The 23,252-nt window shown below is 44.7% G+C and overlaps 1 protein-coding gene across 2 annotated transcripts in view; it reads left to right on the forward strand.

Annotated features, from left to right (window-relative positions):
- The first annotated feature begins 4,123 nt into the window (after positions 1–4,123).
- Positions 4,124–23,252, forward strand: part of SIK2 (salt inducible kinase 2) — a 428,969-nt gene continuing 409,840 nt past the window's right edge. For both annotated transcript variants that reach the window (XM_078682308.1, XM_078682309.1), the window contains exon 1: positions 4,124–4,391. In XM_078682308.1, the coding sequence (XP_078538434.1) occupies positions 4,257–4,391 (135 nt within the window). In that variant the 5' untranslated portion in view covers positions 4,124–4,256. The remainder of the gene's footprint in view (positions 4,392–23,252) is intronic.

A 23,252-nucleotide genomic window follows, 5' to 3' on the forward strand; every position in this document is an offset into this window, starting at 1 on the left:
GATGATCCTGAAAGAGACTGGTGATGAAATCCCCAGTTATCATACAGTCGGCGTGATGGTACCCCCTAATTACATCACACAGGATCAAAATCAACCTATTTAATTTTGACTACTTCTCCTTTACGCTGGGGCTGACATAAGCAACTGGAGGTAGTGGCATCCTCTCTAATTGATCAACGTTTATTTTAATTCCTTGCATCGAGCTCTCTTGAATTCTCAGCTTGACGTTCCTTTGAATTTTAACCCAGACATATATTGACAGGCCTCCTCTTGGTCTTCCGAACTTGCCGTCTCTCTGGGCTGGCTTCCAATGCTCAATATATACCATGATCAAATTTTTCTGCTCAGCCCATGTTTCCAGCAGTACAATTATATTGTGACCTTTTATAAAATCTAATAGGTTGAAAGACTGAAGTTTCTGCAGGAGACGATTGATATTCCATGAACAGAGAGATAGCTTGTGTGGCTTGGGGCGCTTGAGTGTCGGACGATCAGTTCAGTTCAAACTTCCATGTGAATGGACTGTGGGCAACCAGTTCCAGCAAATTCCTTAAGGGTCAGTTACTGCTGCTCTAGGTTAAGTACTGGGCCCTCTGGCGGTTTTTAGAATGGGGTATGGCTCTTTCCTAAGGGTCTGAGAGGGCCGGGGTTTTGCAAGCACTGTGGGGTAGCCAATCGCATTGAGGGGGCTGATCTTGATGCCCCATTGAGGAATGTATCAGATCTGGAAAGAATTAGCTGCACAGAGGCTGGTGAGACAACGGTCACTAGCATGGTTTCTGGTGTTTGGGAACCCTTTGAGGGAAGAAACTCAATAACTCAGAAATGGGGGTTCTGGTTGGCAGAGGTATGCACCCTGTCTAAGCAGGAACCACAATCCTAGTCTAACAATACTTTTGATTGACGGCTTTGGTCGCAGTTATCTTTCAGAGGTAGCATTCAGTACAAGTGCCATGCACAGATGATGGTGGGGTACGTTCTACAAAGCTCCCAAAAAACCCTAAATCACCTGTGACACCTTTATCCAGTTCCGAGTTTTAGCCACTGGCGCGTCGTATAATGCGACTTGGATTTTCTAATGACCCTCCATGCAAAGGGCGGCAGTCAAAAAATTCAGGATTGACTACAAATTTTACACAGAAAAGGTAGTCACTTGAAATCTTCGTTATTTGCAGTATCCGTGCAAGGTGCATATGCCAACACTATTAGGTGCATGAAATAAAAGGGTTGGAGCACATGCCTCAGACACAGATTCTTGGAGTTATTTTCCTTTCAGGGATAGAATTATAAATGCACCAAATACTGAGATATCCTGTGCAGAAATTGCTGGTGTGATATACTGTGCACAGCATGGGTGAAACTTGCAGAGACAGAGTAGATGAGACCATGCACTCTCTGTTTTGGAAGCATATACTAATCGGATTGGTTGCTTGTGTCCTGCAAAGATCACTGTAGGCAAGTCCCTTGCACAAATAGTACTGGGTGCTTTTATCTTTCTGACAGAGCGTTTGATGCATGCACCTAGCATTGTGGACGTTTGCTGTACACAGATAGTAGTGGGTGCATTTACCTTTCTGATGCAACATTGGGTACATATTAATGGATGCCCCACATTATTTGTGCATCTTGTGCTATTGAATGCATTACACTGAACAGAGAGTTTTGGAACCGGGTCGTACCTTGCACAGATATCACTGCATGCTTTTATATTTCTGAGCTATTATTCTGTGGTGATAGATCTCTTTGGGGGTATTTGCCTTGTACAGGCAGTATTCAGAATGAATAATGACCAAATAAAGATTAATTACCCTGCACAAACGATGTGTGCACGGTAGATGTCCCAGTACTATCATCTGTACATCCCTCCAAATTGTTTTAGGAACGGTACCCCGCATAGGTGGTTTGGAGCATGCAAACTGCAGATATAATATTAAAGGTCTATACTTAGCACAGGTGAAATTTGGCGAACGTATTCTGTGCACTGTTTCTGTTAGTACCTAAAATAATCTGAACAATGGTTCTTTCTGAAGAAAACTACTAAAATGATCTATCAAGGAGGGTGTGAGAAATCCACTTCTATCTGTACATCAATTTTTTAAAACTGTAAACTCATCTAGTGATCAAGTTAGATAAAGGTTGTACATTCTTCAGTTTCAGATAGCTACAGAATTACTTTTGACTGTGGCCTGACATGCATTTTGTATTATTATGTATTGATTTTCATGCAACTGTCTCCTTTCGGATTGTTGTAGATGTAAGTGTTGCACTGCGTCGTTTATTATTTATCACTGGTCACTTCCCTGTGAATAAAATACTGTAAAATTCTGTCGGTGTTTCATGTTAACACTAATATTTTGTATAAGGATCTTGGAAATGTTTAATGACTTTTTATTCATGTGTATATATGTGTGTGCTTTTATGGTGTTTTTTAATCACCGAATAAAGATTCTTTGAATTGAATACTGCACAACATGTAAATTGTTTATGACAAAGGAAGTAATTTATTTTGGCTGGAATTCCAAAAACTGTGGACAAAGAAGCCATTACTGCATAGTGTCCCACTTATGACTTTGAATTGCAAAGAGCATTGATAAACACTATAAACCGTTGTTTCAACCCCTTTAAGGTTGCTACTTTCCACAGGGTCTTCCTCGAGCCTTGACTCGGCAAGAATCAAGCGCATTCAGCTTGCAACTAGGAGCGAATATCAGTCACATTGCAGAGAATAGAACGAGTCATCTGTCAGTATTGAACTCAAGCAGTGCCTAATTTGTAAATAAATAAGTGCCGGGCTCTGGTCAGGAGGCGACTGTAGCTTGCATAACCCGCTGCCCCTGCCAGAACTGCCAATGACAGCACCAACACACTACTAATCACCACACTCTTAAAGGTGTAACAACTCCAGGCCCCGGCAGCTATAAAAAAAAAGATGGCCTGGGAAGTACGTATTAGCCATTTTGAACGTATATTCAATTCATAAACAGGTGTTTTGCTTATCTCTGAATTCGACTGACAGCACCGCCGTTAGGCTGACTGGCATAATAGTGTTGATAGTAAGTGCCGGTGCCGAGCACCAGAAACCACTGGCTCAAATTAAGCACTGAACTCAAGAGGGCAGGCTCTCCTCCTAGCCGCGTCTAACTCAACCAACGCTATGGGGGCCGTGTTATTTTAGGGGCATGTACTGTACACAGACCTACTGGCTGGATAATCATTGTGCAATGGCATTTACTGCATGTACCCCTCACCATGTACTGCAAGTACCCCTTGAAGGCGTTTACTGTTCACAGATAGTGTTCGGTGCCGTGCAGGGGTGTAACGCAAGCCCCTACGGCGAGGAGAGCCCCCAAACTTTCAGGGAGCCAACCGTCAAGAGGGCCCCCGTTCCCCCGGAGGCCAATGAACAGCTATCTGTGATATGCGGTAGACTAAGGGGCTCCCCCTCACCTTCTGCACGGGCTCACGCGTGCGTCACGCCGCTGCTCGGTGTTTGCATCTTTACTAGTGCTACTATATCGATCGTTTACAGGTGTGCATCCTAATATAAATATAATTGCATCCACTGAGATAGACCAAATATACCTGCGAATGGTATGTGGCGAGTACCTCTACATTGCCCATAATAAGAGCTGCGTGGATCATTCTAGACGGAGTAGCGTGGCTGTTCCTGGTAAAGAGTGCTCGGTGCATGATTTAATAGCGCCATTTTTATGGAGTAATACCCTATGTACCAGGCACAGTTCAGTGTAGAGGTTATGTAAACTGCAGAGATGGTGCCGCGTGCAATTATCTTCCGGAGCTACCGTGTACCCTGTGCTAACGGAGCTGGCACATAAAAAATATACCCACGCCACGGGTGCAAGCGGTATCCAGCTGCATGGGTGCGCGGAGACAGAGTAGGCGAGGGCAGGCACTCTGCACAGCTGGCGTCTGCCTCCCCCTCCTTGCCCACCTCCGGAGATTGATAGCCAAGGAGCTGGCAGCGGACACACTCCCTGATTGACATCTCGGCGGTGACGTCAACGCTGACTGGGGTCGCCATGGCGACGCCTTGGCAGTGAACTGTGAAAGTCTGCAGGCCCCGCCTCTGCTCTTCCCGGTGCCCTGACGTCAATTGACGTCACCGAGGGGCGGTGCAGGGCGCAGGCCCCGCCCCCCGGCCGAGGCTGAGCTCTGCCACCGGAGCCGGAGCTGCTCGCGCCGCTTCCCCGGGCTCCCGCACCCCGGTGCCGCCTCCGCTGCTCCCCGGCCCCAGCATGGTCATGGCCGAGCCCCCGGGGCACCCCCAGCGCGGCCCGGTGCGGGTGGGCTTCTACGACATCGAGCGCACGCTGGGGAAGGGCAACTTCGCCGTTGTGAAGCTGGCGAGGCACCGCATCACCAAGAGCGAGGTGAGTGCCTGTGAGGACCTATAGAGGGATTCCTATAGATGATGCACATTCATCCGTAGACACAGACACATGCACGCCGGGCCCCTGGATCACCGAGAGGGAGGTGAGTGCACGTGGGGAGCCAAACAAACAAAAAAAGGTCCTAGAGACGCACCACACACAGCCACAGAAATGTGTACATGCCTTGCAAAGTAACACGAGCCAGGCATCACCTCACTAGAGCAATAATGCATATAGGGACTTACAGGGGCGTCACTCCCACACGTTCATGTGAGGCAAGAGCCAGGCATGGCATCCCCAGCAGCCATAGACTGCGTGTGTGCAGTGGCACGTATAGACTACCACCTGAATAAACTGCGCTATACATGTGTGTATATATATATATATATATATATATATATATATACACACACATACATACATATATCCAGAAGAAAGAGGTACTGCATCACCCGGAGTTGAGAATATACAAGGTCCTACAGCAAAGACTGAGCTACGGTTATATGCAAGCCACCAGTCCGCACTGTATCACTGCAAGTGAGGTGAGTGCATGTGGTTTGTATAGAGCGGCGCCTGCACACACACTTTGCACAGTCGTGCATTGGAAAAGAGATATGACACGTTGGGAGCACCCGTGGATATTGCACACGTCTAGCGCCGTTCATTGTGGTGACTCGGAGCGCAGCTGGGAACTCGCGGGTGTGTGTGTGTATGTATATGTATGCCTGCCTTTATTTCTGCCCCGTATAAGCCACGAGCCAACGACCACCCCGAGCAAGATAAATGCGTGAGGACTGAACACATAGTTGTGCTGCCTGGACCTTCGCTTGCACGCTCTTCCCCTTAGATACATGCATGTATAACCTATAGAGGTGTACCTATGGGTATTGCACTGACATCCCCAGACACTGATGCTTGCAAGTCAGGAGCCACCCAGAGAGCGTGTCTTGTGACTTAAGAGACCTCGACGTGCAGCACACGCACCCCTTACCAATAGATGCCAGCTTAGCTCAGGGAATTGCTACACCAAGATCTAGGTAAACAATGGGGGGGGGGTCCTATAAGCTTCCTGTGCACAGACTAGTACCTATACGTATCAAACAAGAGCCAGTCACCTCATCACCAAATACAAGGTGAGTGCATATGGAACATATAGAGTGCTATTTAAAAATACGACACAACCCAGCAGACGCATGCAAGTCAAGAGCCTGGAATATATGGCCCATGGAGATACTACACACATACGTCTCTCACACACCCACTTCGATTGTGACCTGCATGATGTATGCCCACATTGTATACATAACCCATGCCAAGAGCCAGGCGCCACTTCGCCAGCTGCGAGGACATTGTAGCAGGGATTGCAGAATAGCACCTTTAAATACTGCACAAACAGAAGCGTGGAAGCAAATGTCGCACGCTGCATTACCAAGAGAGGGGAGTGCGCGTTTACACCTATGGCGATTCACCAATATAGAATACACCCTCCTGCTGATACAAGCACAGAGTGGTGCACTGCATAGCCCAAAGCGAGGTGATTCGCCTGGGCCCCCAGAGACACTGTATTCATGCACACATGCCTGCAGACTGAGATCCATGCTGCAACCTGTGGGAGACCTGCTAGATAGCAGCAAGCACAGAGAGAACCTAAAACGGCAGGCATGCACCTAGGGGATCCTCTTTCCCGGTGTTACCATACCTTTGTGTCTTTCCCAGGGCCCCCCAAATCCTTGTTTACATGCCTGACCTCACCAATATTACCCATTGCATGCTTGTTCAAGCCTTTGTGATGCTAATCATTTCTAAATAACATGTTATATTTCATCAGTTTTTGTGTGACCCTTTTAATGATGTTTGGGGTCCTGGGCAAGACCAACTTTAAGGTGACACCCTGCCCCAAAACGTCTCTGTTCCATTCACTATGCAAACGCATTTAGAAACGGATAGGAATGTAGCTAACACGTTTGCAACTCTTCGACGTTTTTCTCTGACACGCCAAGTGATAATTATATTTGACTATTGGTGGATGATGCCTTGTAATGTTGGAAAACCTAATAAAATGTTATTTAAAAAAAAAGGAAACAGAAAGAACAGGCACTGCGTCACCGGGAGCCAACAGGAACATTAGAGAGGAACCTGTAGATATCGGTCTGACGCATGTAGACATATACACATTGAAATTTAGCAGCAACGGCACCTGTAGTGATGCGCCTACATGTATAAATACCCACACCGTACCAGGTGTCGGTTGGTATAGTGCTCAAGTGCCAGCAATGAGGAACCTTACCTCAAAGCAGCCACGTGTATTAATTATGTATGAGCAGTGCACGTAAGGCTTGCACCCGGACTCGGATTTCGCAAACCGCAGTCCCCGTCCGTGCACCTGCTGTCGTGGCACTTACACTCGTGCAGAAAGTCCCTTCGAGATAATACAGCGTGCCTTGGCTCTCATCCCTGCAATCTCTTGCACGACCCTCAGATGACCTTGTGAAACCACGTATGGCGTCAGCGCTCTCCCTGCAACATGGTGGCCCAAGTTTATTTGCTAAAAGTTTCAGCCCAACTACATCCACCTTTGCTTTAGAAAACAAAGTTTAAGAATTGCAGACATTAAATCCATCCATGTCAGACATAAGATACTAAGGTGGAAGGATATCTCGGTGGGCTGAGCGCCCGCTGCAGATTTGTAGTTAGAGCCGTGGGCTGCTCATTCATATCACATCAAGAACATTCCGCCTTTAATCCTACTAGAATTTATTACACAAGTACTCAGGAGTTGAGCAATTATTACAATGTATGTTTAAGCCCCGTGACGTACTTCGGATCCTGGAGGGAAAAGTCCCCGAGTCATCAATATTGCAGGTGGCGTTTTTGATTCCATCAACATTTTAGTGTTTGTAAATGAGGGTTTTTGGCTGCAAGCAGAATCATTTGCTGCTCCACACACTCACGCTGGGGGAGATGCGAGGTTTCTCACGCGCCACAGGCATCCGCTTACTTTATTGCAGAAATGTCAGGCCTCGCCGACAGATTAACCACGTAGTCTTTCTGAAGAAATTTTGTTTAAAAAAAAAAGTATTTGAAATGTCTATCTAGCGTGAGAGGAACTTACAAACGAGGCATTGGGTGATGGTGTTTTCCAAGGTCACGTTTGTGGTCACATTTTAAAGCCGCGATTAAACCGTTATTGCATGGCCAGTGGTCTGTTGCTTGGCGTACATATTAAACAGGGTTAACTTCTTCAGCTTGAGTCTGTTATTGCATACTTGGTTGAGATGAGTTTAACGGACCTCGCTCCTACGTTATAAGTCAGGTCGTACTATACTCTGTAAAGTTATGTGTTTTGAGAATAACACCTGTTTCTTTCACCTATAATGTGACCGAAAGAACCAACAACAAGGTGACCAGTCAACCTCTGTGAAGGGCCTTCAACTGCGCGCAACACGTGTTGCCGATATTTAGTACATTTTGATATGTTTGACCTGAAACAATGTTTTTTGTTAAAGCCTGCAAGTTATGCAGCAGATATTGACTTATATCACACATCCATAAATTATGAAGAGCACGTCGTGGCCACAAAATGAATACATCTAGTGGCCCTTAACAAAATGCATGAAAAGCTCTCGCTATGCAAGCAGAATCATTCTGGCTCGCGCCACCCTTGCATTGTCAACATGTCGCCATGTCACCTATAGTCCCTATTAACATGTAGCGCCTTCTGCTGGGGGTGTTCAGCCTGTTTTAGGCACCTGCAAACTTCCGATGCCTTTGAGAACAAGAGGGAGAAAGGCAGAAAAGGAAGAAAGATGAAGGAAGAGAAAGATTGGAAAGCAGCGACAAAGGTAGAAAGAAGGGATTAAAAAACCATGCAAGAGTGGGACATAGAGACAGGAACTGTAGGGCGGTGGAAGAAAGAGCCATGTGGTAAAATCAAAACTAGCCATCCTTGGTATGTGGCATTGCAGGTTGTAGACTCAAAAGAAAAACTTGGACCCCTTTATTTCATTCACTCATATAGTTCTTACAAATTAAGCCGCATACCTGACCACAGAGGACATGTGAAGGTTATAGTTGGGGGGTGGGGTGGGGTGGACTGTAATGATTAGAGAGGGCATTGTGGGATGGAAGCCAAGACCAAACTCAAAAAGGCTGTAACTGACTCGACACTGGAAACAGATATCTCCTGGTTGGCTACTGTAGTCTTTTTTTTTTTCCTTCTTTTTACTGTGTTTATACATTTCACATCAAACTTGATACAGTATGACGTATAGGAATGGCTACAGGTACAGTAATACATTTTGAGTGGATAAAGCTAAAACAGTGTCATTTACAGTCAGGTCAGTCAGAACTTAATGTAAAAATGTGATTGAAGATCCAGTGACTTAACTTCAGTGGCAACAATATTGCACCCCAAACCCCTCACGCCACCCCCGGAGACCCTGTCCTATACCAGCAAGATATTCTAACAGTTTCAAATGTACACTTTACTCGTGTACAGGTATGTAGGGGAACCCTGGTCGCAGCAGATATTAAGTATGAGTAAAAAAACCTCGCTCAATCGCCACCATCCGCCATCTCTTCAGCAATACCCCTATCTGTCCCCTCTACTCCGGTCAGGTAGGCCCGATAATGGTCCAAAATTTCGCAAGCTCCTCCCACCTTGGAGCCACCCCAGGGATAAGTATCATACAGCGTGTTACAGTAAACCATGTCTGCGTGCCATTCTCTTGTCACCGGTAGTTGGCCGCAGGCCCAGCGCATTGCCACCCGACATCGCGCCAGGAGCAAACCAATAGCTATTAGTTGTCGGACACCGCTCTGCACCTCCTTGTAACCCGGGAGTGGCAAAAAAGGAGAGAGATCAAGCATTTCCCCAGTTATGGGCTCAAGCTCCCCAAACACAGCTCGGCAGAATTCCTGCGCGCCTGAGCAAAAGCAAGCAATGTGGACAAAATCTGCCTCCTCTGCGCTGCAGCACGGGCAGTGCACACTGTCAAGCAAGCCATAGCGGTGCAACCGGGCTGAAGTGTAGTACACTCTGATATACTTAAATTGCAAAAACCTATGTCTGCTGTTTAGGGAGACAGTCATTGGGACGAAGCAGCAATACTGCCACTGCTGGTTGCTGATGACTATCCCTAACTCGCCCTCCCACTCAATCTTGACCCTGGATACCTTGGGCCGGTGGGCCTCGTGCGCATAGTCACCAATAGTCAGCAGGGGGCGGCTGTCTGGATAAGCAAAGTTAATGGCAGCATTTCTGGAGGCTCCAGGGACCTCCTCACCTAGCAGGTTTCGTAATGTATTCCGCGTCCTATAATAGGCCTGCTGTTCTCGCTCAGTTCCACTATCAGCCTGCTCCCATCCTATGTCCCCTCTATTCATATTGCTGTCGCCGTAGCAGTATCCTATAATGTGTATACCCAGCTCATTCAAACAATTTGTTGCGCCAAGCTCCTGGCCCATGGGAGTCCATGCACACCAGGCTAAGGGCCCTTGGGGCGAGTACAATATGGACCCTGCCTGTCGCTGTAGTAGTCTCTGCCATGAGAATACCATTGCATTTAAAGAATCAAAGACACCATGACTGTGCATTGATGTTCCAAACAGCGTACGAGACCGCATCGCACTTCAACCATAAATGCTTCAAGTCCCGTGGGCCATGGATCCAGTAATGGGCGAACATACACTGGGCGGCCCTATAATAAATACGGGGGCATCCAGTCTCCCCAATGTGGTACAGCAGTGTGAGGGTCTCCCAGAGCACCCACGGTTGCTTCCTGACCTACACCAGGCGAATCATGAAAGTCCAGAAGCGCTCTAACGCCGCCCGGGTTAGCAACATGTGAATATTCATGAACTAGAATAAGAACCAGAGCAGCACCACCATTTTCATGATTGCGATGTGGCCCATAAGAGAACTGCAACCTAATCCAGCATTCTGTTGCATCTGAAAGTTTCTGTTCTGCTTTGCCATAGTTGTCTAACATGACAGACCAGGCGGTTGTGTGTACCTGTTTTGGGTGGTGGGTAGCATGGCTCGTGGGGCGGGGGGTGAGGGAGGGAGGTCGCATGGAGCTGGGTTATGCACAATGTAAAAAAAAACATTAAAAAAAAACCACTTACCTTGCCGACGGGTCCAGCATCTTTGTTCCTGCTCTCCTTGTCTTGATTCGAGGAAGAGGAAGCCCAGCCAGGCTCCCCTGACCAATCACAATACTGCAATGCAGCGTTGTGATTTGTTGAGCCTCCTGGTTCGCCGCTCAGGCAGGGAATGGTGGCCTGTACATGTTCTCCAAGCAGGCTGTAATGCAGCCTGCATGGAGAACAGGGAAAGTGTGCATGACTGTTTTGGGCGGCCCAACCGTCATGTGCACTTAGGAGTGGACAAACCAATTCCTCCCCTGCCCTCCTCCGAGAGCAAAGAAGCCTGCCTTACTGCCTGCCCTCCGGCAAAGCAGCACAGAAACATAAAGTGATAATAACTCAACTCAAAATTATTATCATTTTATGTTTCCTTTACGTTGCACTGCTTAAAAGCAGTGGGGTGACGCTCCTCTGCCATAGCGGCGGAGCCGCGTCTGCCTGTATCTCCAGATAGACTACCTGCTGCAGTGGATGACCTATTCAGTATGCTAACTGCACAGGTGGCGTACCTGGGGTGAGTGGGAAAATGGTGGACTTAAACCAATTGACTCGAAGTCTGGAGTGTTAACCGAATTGCACCACCTCATTCAGCACTGGGGTAAGATTACCCTCCGGATTGCGTATATGAAGTAACATATCATCAGCATAGGCCTAGATAATTAACTTGTATCCCAGGAATTGCAGGCCCGATGTGCCTGGTATTCACGCAGTGCACAAGCCAATGGCTCGGCAACTAGCGCTTACAGCAGAGGCGAAATGGGACAACCATGTCTGGTGCCTTTTGTGATAGCAATAGGAGCAGTAACAGTGCGTGAATTAGGATTAACAGCACTCTGTTGGGTGTAAAGTACTGTCGCCAATCGCAAAAAGGCGTGTCTGACACCCATGCGTCGCAAGACAGCTAGCATGAAGCCCCACTCTGCCGAATCGAATGCTTCCTCAGTGTCGAGAAAAAATGCACGAACCTCTGGATCCAGTCAATGAATAGTGTGGAGTAAGGTTCGGAGATTAAATGTCAAGCTACGTCCCAGAACGAATCCGGCTTATTTGGGTCCCACCACCCTGGCAGTATCAGGGCTAAATGATAAGCGAATATCTATGCATATATTCTGGTGTCGACATTCAGTAGGGACAGCGGACGGTAGGCTGAGCAATTATCCGCTGGCTTACCCGGCTTGAATATGGCAACTTGTAAGGCCTCGCGCATTGTGGGGGGGCATACAGCCATTTTAAGTCATCCCACACCTGGTATCCTTATACAAGGAAATGAGTTGATCCAGATAGGTCTTATAGAAGGCCACCGTAAGCCCATGTACTATCCTTAATAGCTGCCCATATCTCCCAAGGGCACAGCGGAGCCATGATGTGTTCCCTATGCTCAACAGTAAGCCTCTGCATGGCGATCTGTGTAAAATAATCAGTGGCTGCACTATCATTGTGAGCAAGCCACAGCTTATATAACACATCATATTATCTGTGGAAACGCTCCAATATCTGCTCAACAGCACATCGTTTTTGCCCCTGCTCATCCTGTATCTCAAGAATCACATTATCCCCCCAGTGGGGTGTGAATGAGCGCTGCCAGTGTTGTATAGTGAAAGAGAGCTACCTGGTGCGAGCATGCTATCGCGTATTTGTCTAGGTGGTTCACCTCACTTTGTGTAGTTATGAAGTTCCTCTATCTTCATTCTGATATCACCCAGGAGACTTCGCTCAGCTGTTTCCCTGTGTTGCTGTTCAAGTTACGCAATATCCGCCTCTAGTCTGGCTTAATGGTCCCATAGCAATCTGAGAACACCCACTTGTTTACATATGGGGCGTCACATTGCCCAAACTTTGAACGCTTCCCCTACAGTCATTTATCTACTGAGCCTATGTTGAGGCAGAAAAACTTGGGGAATGCGTTTTGCAAGGTGTTGACGGAGTCCAACAGCGAATACGGGGGAAGCGCCACAATAATGCGGGAGGCCTTGAGTTCCAGCTCTAAAAGGTCCTTGAAGTGGTCCGAATATGTACACGGGAGCGGCTCGCAGCTTCGTACATGGGAAGCCAGTTCTCGCGACACCCGCATCCACTATTAATCGGTGCATGATGTACATAGCAGCCAATAATGTGTGAAACCCCCTCCACAGTGGAGGCTCTATATTGCCAGATATCCAGCAGACCCTCCTGTGCTGCTATTTCTGCAAGAGCACGAGTCGGCACAGCAGGCCTCTGAGGCGGCCTTTAGATTTATTGTGTTATGGGCTTAGGTTACAATTAAAGTCGCTCCCTTCCATATATGGGGTAGGTTCTCCCATGGTGTTAGTCGGTCATTCAGGACATGCTAAAACTGTGGATCTTCAGGGTTGGTATTTATGGTCCAAACTAAGAGGACCACTAAATCGTCTCGTAACAACGCATCACAACATATCTGCCTCTAGAATCTACACACACCTCCTGCAATGTGATGCCTGATCCCTTGCGTACCCAAATCAAGACGCCCCAGCATGGGCAGTGAAACCGCCCAACGCAATGTCCCTGTATTCCTCGATGTGTCAGGCCACCCTTCCCTTGCGCCCAATGGGATTCCTGCAATATCGTTGCATATACCCTGTGCCTCTGTAGAAAAAATGTCAGTGCACCAGGGACAGAAATGCCATAGCAGGACAATATTCCCAATTGCTCATACAGCCTTTGCTGTTTCATTTGAGGCGACCTTTGCAATTTGTTTTAGTCATTGCTTTAAATAGAAAAACATAGGCTAGTAAGAAACTGCACTTCTAATACCTGGGTGCTACTGAAAAGTGCAGGTGCTCTCCCCTTTTAAGTATTAGACTTGTGCTGAAAAGTGCAGGTACTCTCCCCTTTAAAAAAAAAGGGAAGCACAAGTTTTCAATGTCTGTGAATACCTACCCTTTTAAAGCACTATTTTCAATCAGCTCTTGATTTGTAATGTTAATAACAACTGTTTTTTTTCCTGACGTTCCTAAGCGCTGTAGATTTCAGACGTCACTCAAGTAATGGCATGGAGTGTGTAATTTTATTTTTTGGTTTGTGGGTGGGATTCCTCTCTCTCTCTAGGAACTCTGCTGGGTCCGGCCAACTAATTTCACATAGATGTTCTGTCATTAGCACATCATTAGGGTTTCCAGTTACTCTGACAGTATTGAAATTGCACTTATATAGCGTTTACTACCCTTGACAAGGTGTTGATGCGCTTTTTGGCGAGTATCCAAAAGAGATTAGTGGTGAATTAGCATAGGGAGATATTAAATAAATTTGAGAAATGGATTTGTAAGTTTATTTGGATTGAAAAAGGATAGTGGAGGGATAGAAAGCGCATTGTTTTAAAGTGTTTATTGGGAGATCATAGTAATAGGAGGACGTTTGGGATGAGTAAAGAGGAGGTGGAGGGGGAACGAGTCAGAGGGAAGGGTTTAGAAAGGCTTGTTTGGAAGATCTTAATAGTAAGAGGTTTGAGATGAAACAAGGAGTGGTAGAGGAGGGAAGAGTCTAGAAATTGTTATTTTGGGGATCATAATAGAATGAGGTTTGGGTTGAGTCAGGGTGGAGGTAGAGGAGATATAGGCTGAGATATTGGGTAGTACACTAGAGATACTGAATTAGAAGTAAAGTAATACATTTAAAGCTACATAAGTACATGGGAGGTATATATGTATTAGGAAGGTAATGTATCTCCATTTAAGTTGTCGATTTAAGTAGCCACCCCCTCGCCTGCCCTCTGACTGCCGGTCCATTAGCGCTGGGACGCCCCGTTGCTGGGGCAGCCATGCGCTTTACAAGCATACTTAACATATTTAATAAACTCACTTTCAAGTGTTGCTGTACTTTAAGCTAATTTATTATTTTATATAATTTTTTTTGTAATACAATAGTGAAGCAATTGTAGATAGAGTTATGATAAAGATTTACTTGTTTATATAGTGACCTATATACATGTTAAACATTAATTAATATAACCAGAAGTAATCATCGTTTGTTCTGCTTAACAAATGTACATATCTATACATTTATAAACATAATTACTATAGACATTTATACATAGAAATACACACATGTAGGTACACGTATATAGTCCAAATAAATGCTTCTATATAAAGGGATATGCTGCATATTTGAGTGTTGTGGTTATTTGGGTAAGAGCCAAGTCTTGAGTAGCCTTCTGAAGATAAGGTAGTTACTCGTGGGTCTTATATTTTGGGGTAAAGAGTTCCATAGTTTGGCTGCTTGAACAGAGAAGGATGTGACACCTATGTTGTTTTTCTTGTTCTTGTATGGTGGGATTTTGAGACGAGGTGCCAATCTAGAGGGGAGGTTCCTTTGTTGAATGTATTAGGTGATTTTATTCCTGATGAAGAGCGGTCCTGTTCAATGTATAGCTTTGTAGGTGATACAAAGCAGCTTAAATGTAGATCTTCTGGAAACCATTTTAGGGCCTTCAATGTAGGGGAGATGGGGGCTTGTGGCTTTATATGTAATAGTAGTCTGGCAGCAGAGTGCTGAATCCGTTGTAGTCTTTTCATAGTTGCTAAAGATGATCCGTGGTAGAGTCTGTTTGCGTAATTGAGTTTAGGCAGAACAAGAGAGATGGTATCTTGGTACTTATGTGGAAATTCCAGATGGGAAATGTTGCGTCGCAGAGTTTTTATAGTAATGAAGTTTGATCTTGCTAGGTTATCCACTTGGGCATTCATTGGTGGCTTTGAGTCCACGAGTTTCTTACTTCCTTAGATACTTTAGGTGGAGTTCCCAGGTCATCAGTCGAGGCGGTGAGCGGGTCATAATTTTGTATGCTGCTGACGCAGGCACAGCCTACCCAGCCATGGTAAAGTTTTTAGAGCCTGTGAGCTTCGCACCGGTAATTCTTGTTACTGCAAGTACCTTTAATGTAAGATACAGTGCATGCTAGAAACAGAATGCCTGCTAAAGTGGCGAGTATTAACATCGCCCACCTTAACATCATTCATTTCCTTAATCGACCTAGAGAGGATGGAAGGTTGAACATGCCCCACCTGATTTCAAACCAGTTCTGTTCATGTTAAACACCTACCCCTGCAAAAGCTGCTTAACCAGCTCGGATATGCGACCAACAGTGTTGCTTTCAATTGCTTCAGTTGCCTTTTGGGGTGCAAGTTTAACAAGTACGTGTGTGTTTTTTTGTTGTTGTTTTTTTTTGGTCCGTCTGGCCTTGTTTGGGTTGCACAGCTGCTTACTGCCGGTTGAAAGTACATGTGTAGGTAGCCAGGGTTTCTATTTCCCAAAGACGTACTTTTTTCTCAAAACCTAAAAGCATTCAGTAACCTTAATTATTGTAATGGTACCATGTCTGGTTGAATGTGCGTTCATTTGGCAATATTTGCCAAAGCTTTTGCCAATGTCCAGTTAGCATGTACTCCATCTAACCGAAGAATTAACATTAAACAGAGAAAAACACAAAGAGGAATGATGTAACCGCCAAAGAACTTGAAATGCACAAAAGTCTGTTAGCCATGACCTCATTGCATCAGCGACTCGCGATAAGCGATTGTGGAATTCAGATAAGAGGGCACAGAGGAGGCAAGCGCCGCGGGTTTTGCAGGAAAAAATATTTCTCGTCTCACTGCTATATTGCAACAACGCTGAATATTTCCAAAGTAGATGTTCCTTAAAATACCGACTTTTCAATTGCTGTTCGACCAGGCCACTTTAATGTGTTCTTTTTAAGTTCTGGGGTTGTATTTAAGGGAACTACACTTATCAACAGTCTAAAATAGGAAACCCGGCGCCCTTGTCAAACGGAATGTTTTACATTATGTTGGAGTATTGTTACACCTGCGGTATACTTTTTAAAAGTGTCAATACATGTGCAATTGCATTTTGAGAATTGGCGAGTTGAAGATGATAAAATCCCTCTTTACAAACATCTTTACCTTTGAAGATATATGCCTAAAAGTAAATGTCTACATGAAGTAGATTATTATGTTTTATATCATTTTAAACGTTTAAAACGATTTAAATGTTGCTGCCATCTCACACTACTTACCTGTGTTTTGAAAATTATTAACGTGAGCGTTTCCTTTTGTTTATGAATTGGACTCCAGATTTCCCGTTTTTGTTAAAAACGCGTTCCTCTCCCCTCCCCTCCTGTCCTAACCAATCAGAAAACTAGAATAGACAGGAGAGATTAAAACGTCTTGCAGGCGGTTCCTAGGGCTTCTTGTGCAAAGGTCTTCCATCGAGTGCCTTTTCGCTCTCTAACTGACAATCAGTCTAACCATCGATTACCACGGCAATGACAGACGCCTGCACGCGCTATCCATCACAGTCAGGGGACAGTGTCATACACGCCCAACAAGCTTTGCAATGAGCAACGCTGACAACCTCAAGATGTCATTATCCCTCGGTGTATCCAAGCGCCTGCCTGCGTCTGAGCTCGCGCACATTCCCTGGGCGACAAACGTGTGACGTAACACCGTGGCCTGACGCTCAATAGACTGCTCTTTAAGTAGCCTGGGCAGAACTCGACTATGCACCACTGTGAGGCCTACTCTGCCCACAGAAGCAAAGACCCTTAATTGTCCAGTCTTTGAGCCACCAGCCTGGCCTGAATTGCCCTTGTCAGAGAAATGTCTCCATCCTGAAGGGTCCAGGCGAAGATACTGCCTCGCGTTCTTAGGACGTTTTTCAAATGGGTACCCCTGAGTTAGGTAATAGCCACCCGCGGCCTGTGCAGGTATGAGCAGTAGGGCCGGGTTGGGAATTCGACAGACGACCACAAGGGAAAATTAAATAAATACATTAATTTCTCTTACCTGCACAGTCCTCGGCAGGGCCCCTGGAATTAAGCGACAAGGCAGGACTATATTTTAGCTATGTTGTACCACTTTTATACAAAAGGATTATTAAACTGATTGGACAACTCAGTGTAGTAAGCAGATTATAGGTACAAGAAATACCAGCTGGCAGAGCTGTTCAAAGCTGCCAGCACACTGAAAACCATAAAACTGCGCTTCTGTCTCTCGCACCTCATCTTCCACCACACTACTTAGCATTGCGTCCCTTAACAGAATAACAGTACCTAAGTGGCCTTACAAGATGGCAACACTTCCCACATAGGATCAGAAAACAAATACTGCACCCTTCCACTCATACACCCTACATGGCATAGCTTGCTACAAATGTAGGTAAGCCCTTCAGTGCTCCATTTAGGGGTACTACATAAATGCTGTAACGCAATTTAGTCAACCCAGCCGCATAATTTATTGTATTGGATGTCAAGAAAAATCACATTATGCAGCATAAAGCAGCACATTTGCAATAGTATTTTATAGTTTGCCACATTTACATATGTTAACACTGTAATAAGAACTTTTGCACAAATAGTTTGGCCACTTAAGTCGTTTATTACTGTATTTGTGTGGCAGTCAACCTTTGCAAAGGCCTTCCACTGCATGGCGACAGGTGTTGCTGCATTTTTTGTTGTTGTAACTTTTGATCTATTTTAATAAAAATTAATTTCTAGCTCAAATCTGCAAATTATGCTGCAGATAGTGCGTTATGAACCAGAATTCAGCAAACCCATAGTTATTGCAGAAAACGCTGGGGCCACAGAATCAAATAATTCCAGTGACCCTAGACAATAGAGACAAGATGTAATTTACAGTACTACAAAAAAATGCAAAGATTGTACTAGTAATGTTTGTATACACACTCTAGTTACTCGTACCAAGAAAAAATGTCATTACCCTGGTATAATGCCACATAATGACGGTAAACTTGCATTACGCTTGTTACAGTAAATTTCATTAACTACACCACAAGGGTAAAAGTTTGCTGCAAGGGAACAATGCCAAAACGAGAATACTAGCAGCTGTTGATCGCAACACTTGTGTTATTGTGCTGGTTTTCAAGCCAACATGGAGGCAAGGATGTATTTCATGCTGAAATATGGGAACAAATGTCTGTTTTGCATTTGTGGAATATTTTTGCAGTATTCACAAACTTTTTGAAAAATTTAGCATAATTATGCTAAAGAAATTACGTGATTTCACACACCCCTATTTAATCTAATCACTGCTGATATTCTCTTGCCGTACAATAATTACTGCTCAGAAATATACTTGCATGCTAGGCAATTCTATATCCGCATCATTTATTACAATATTTGTGATATTCTGTTTGTGCACATGTATCTTTGTAATGCAGTAGGCAGTTTGATATTGAAATGTGGTGTTTGTGTAGTATGTATATAGTGTATTTTATTTTGAGATGTACCAATCAATTCTTGACATCAATATTCTCCTCCTTCATAATGTACGAATATATCTGCCTACAAAAAAAAATATGAACTTCTCAAAGTACTAGGATTCATGTTGTTGAAAGGGGGGGTTGAGGAAACTTAAAGTTCTGCATCAGAATATTTTGATGTGCCCTTAAAGTAATTTTTGCATTGCTGATTAATGAATATAGAAAAAGGGCTATTAAACACCCCTAACAGTTATGACGTAACTCTCACGTGAAAGCAATCCCAGAAAGTCCAGAACCATAGGAGTCCATGATCCTATGTTTGTTAGCCTACCTCCTTTCTACATTTACCCATTGGGGGTACTTTATTGTGTATAATGTGCCAACATTCTCGTGGCGACCAACCTACTTTTCAGGGAAAAACACAACATTTGTCCCAGGTTTTTTTGTAAAAAAAAATTACCAGTTATCTAGCGCTCTTCTCTACAGCTAGCTCAGAATGCAGCATGAAAACGCTAAACATGACAGGAAGCGGCAGGCATTGTCTTCCATTCTGTGTTATTATACACGTTGATTGCTAATTTCTAACATTTTTGGCCAGTTCTGGTTAAAGCTTTGACAACTCGACGTAGCTGCAATGTTCACGTGTGCCTGTTCAACGCATCTTTTCAATAGTTTCCCTCTCTTGAATTTATCAATCACTCACCATGTCTCACAACCTTCTACATATTTTGAGATCCCATCATCCTACGGATAAACCCTAAACACATGAACACTAGAGCGTACAATGATAGAATCCCTTGTTACTGTGTAGTGACAACATTTAGACTGTGGAGATAGAAAATGAGACCAGTCAATGTCGTGCGAATAAAGAGAAACAGGCAAGGATGTGGATCTAAGACCAGAAACTAAATTGCTGAATGTCAGGAAACCGCTTAAAACATGGTTATTTTCTTTGTAACTTGCACTGTCATCCCATTTATACGTATTTCTAAAAAATTCAGCCCAAAGACTCCCATGGGAAGTCACAGGCTTAACAAACACAGCCCCTACAAGCATTAGCTCCTGCAATGCAGGCTGAACTATCTTGTTGTCTACAAAAGGATTCTAATCTAAAGAATCATTATTAAAACCTTTTTTATGCTATATGTATATTGTGCCGAACAAGATGTTCAAATATTGTAGTGAGGCAGGAACAGCTGTCAGACTGGTGTGTTTGAGGAACTTTAAGACACATGATTGTCTTACTTACCCATAAATAGGTAACTCTAGATGTAAATTCAGATTTTTGCCTCTGCATCTGAAATGTGATGTAGTTGATTTTCTTTCTAATGTGTGAAGCTCTATACTTATTAGGTAATTGAATACATAAGTCAAGAGTCAGTCAGTTGACGTTGTAAATTGATTAAAGAGTTCGTTAAAGAAAAGGTGTGGCAAGGGAAAGATCTTATTGTGTTGTTGAATAATTGATCAACATGTTTCAACAGTAATTGAATGTAGTTAAAATGCCTTACTCTTCAACCGGTCTGAAGTTGATGTTCCATTTCAAAGCCGTCGTTGACATCTGTCCATCATTCAGAGAAAGTTGGGGAGGTGATGTAGGTAGGTAGTGCTCAGTTCTCCAGACGATTTATTTCCAAGGGATTGCCTTACAATGTGCTTGTACTGGAGCATTTCCAACAGTGTAAGTACAAATGACCCCTAGGTAAATATTCCGTGGTGCTTAGAAGCATCATCCCGGCGAGCTCATCCCGGTGAGCTCTTTGTTGAGAAGCATCGTTGTGCCTGAACATTTTCTACTTCGAGTCAAGGGTCTTACACTGGTAAGCATTATTCACGCAGAACTCTACAGGCAAATGAGCTTTAATGCGGAGTTTAGCTAGATGATCATCTTAAGTGATCAGGTTTGAAGATGCTTATATGACGGTATAGTTGAAGTCTATAGATACAGAAGCACCATACGTGCCAAACTATAGACGTGAAATTATGAATGCTGAACTAAACAGACGTGGAAGCATTGATTCAGAAATGTAAATGCATAGAAGTCTTGTCTCTGCTGAACTCTGCACAGAAGCATTGACGTCTAACTGGATAGACACCGAAGCATTCATTTTAAACTGTAGAGGTAAAGAAGCGTTAGTGCTGGTCTATAAAGGCATATAAACTGTGACAACACTGACCTATAGTGGCATAGAGGCATTCTGCGGCACTATGTAGATGTAGAATCTGCATGATCTGCACATAAGTATCACCAATTTGAACTGTGTAAGCATAGGAGCAATAGTGCTGGACTTCATAGACTTTGAAGCTTTGTCAGCGCTGAACTATATAGACAAAGAAGCATGAATAATGAATAACCGACATAGAAGCATTAATACCGAATAACATTGACATAGTCATTCATTCTGAGCTATAAAGGCACACATGCATTGCCAAGGTTCAACTCCGTGGACCTAGATGCTTTACCGATGAAATATGTAGGCATTAAAGCATTAAGGATGAGCTATGCATGGGTACAAGCAATATGATGGATTATTTACATTTAGAAACCTTAATGCTGAACTGTATAGACCTATAAGCATAGGCATACCAGCGTTGGCAGTGCTGAGCTACATAGCCAGAGAAGCAATCAATGCTGAGCTATCTAGGTGTTGAAGAGTCTGTGTTGAGCGGTATAGCCATAGCTTCTTTAGCATTATTGCTTCTAGTTTAAAAGCAATACGCGCACTATATACATTTGAGAGCATTGTTAATCCTGAACAGAATTAACATAGAAGCCTGAACAACGCTGAGCTACAGACACATTACTTAAATTATTTATTAATTGTGTTAGACGCTTCACAAATGCCGAATGATATAGAGTTAGAGTCCTATTTTCTGTATCATATAGAGTGAGGGGCAGCGCGGTGCAGAACTATAGAAGCACCGTAGAATTGAACTTCTATTGAATATACAGGTAATGATGCACTTCATCTGCTTAGATGAACTATATATGCATGGGAGTATCAAAGATGCAGACCTGCGTATGCATATCTAAAGTAAAGTATACATTATCTTGAATGGTATAGGAATATACATGGGTATTATCAATGCTGAACTATATGCACAGAAGGATATGTTCGAGGCATATGGGCTGCAGATGGTACATTTATGAATAGATCGCCATCTGGTGTTGGGCTCGGATGATTGCACTTGTTTTTCTTCTGGAGAAGTCTTTGTCGTCATCGATGACTCCTCCTCTTGGTGTTAGTGCGCATGGGCATCGGCTCCATCCTTAGATTGTTTTTTTCCGCCATCGGGTTCGGATGAGGATCGAAGCGCTCCGGACCGACTTCGATAAAGAAGGTTATATTCGGCGCGTAACCCTTTCCAATTCGACGGTATTGTTATCGAACGCGACTTCACTTCCATCTCGGCGCGTTTCGAAGAACGACGACTACGAGAAGACCAGCTCGACGTAGTCCAGCCCGGAGTCCATGGAAAGGACTCCATTCAAAAAATGTCCAACGTGTGGTGCTAAGTTCCCACACAAGGACCTACACGAGGTGTGCAACCTCTGCTTGTCCCCTGAACACGAATCCAGGGACTGTGAGGCCTGTGCAGCATTTTCCTCAAAATCGACGATTAGAAACCGTCGAGCCAGAAGACACGAGGTATCGAGAATGCAGTCACAAGCAATCCCGGAGCTGTTCGAGGACCAGCACCCAGAAGAGGAGGAAGAGGAGGTCGATGAAGCGGGGTCAGAAGCGGACGAGTCCGACGTCGAGGAAATCGACGTCCAGCAAACCGTGAGTGACGACGTCCCTTTACCAAAGAACAGACCCCGCACGGTGTCGACTCCGCCCTCGAGCCCGGTCAGACAACCGAAAAAAGTTTCCGACGCCCCGCCTTCGGGCCCGGCAACGAAACCGAAACACTCGGTCTCCCATCATGGTGGTTCCGATAAACGACCCACATCGACACCGAAGCTCCATGTCAAGGAAAGCTCGAGGTCGAAACAGTCCATGTCGACACCGAAACACGTTTCGACGTCAAACACCCTCGACACCGAGGACATCCTCGACGCCGAAAACATCGGATCCGAATAAAGTCTCGGTGCCGAAAATACAAATGGACAGTCAGAAGAAAAAACACCTTTCGGACCCGAAAACTGCGGTACCGACACAGGAATATAAAACCGATCCTAAACAAAAGACTCTGTTTATTGATCCACAAACTGGCAAGGTAGTCACAGAACTACCTAAAAAGAGGAAGAATGAACAGTCGGACGACAGGACTCATCCGAAGAAGAGAACAATGGGGACAAATGCAACTCCCCTCCCCATTCTCCACAACCTAGAGACACACCCTCTTCTCCTCTTCCTCACAATAGGCCAACTATTCCTCCCACACGTCCATCTACACCTACAACAGATGTAGAAAGTGACACAGGGGAGGGAGAACATCCTGGGGATGATGAAGACACAATCCCAGAGGAGGCAGACCCAT

Source organism: Lissotriton helveticus, chromosome 3_1 (assembly GCF_964261635.1).
Source record: "Lissotriton helveticus chromosome 3_1, aLisHel1.1, whole genome shotgun sequence".
NCBI classification, from domain to species: Eukaryota; Metazoa; Chordata; class Amphibia; order Caudata; family Salamandridae; genus Lissotriton; species Lissotriton helveticus.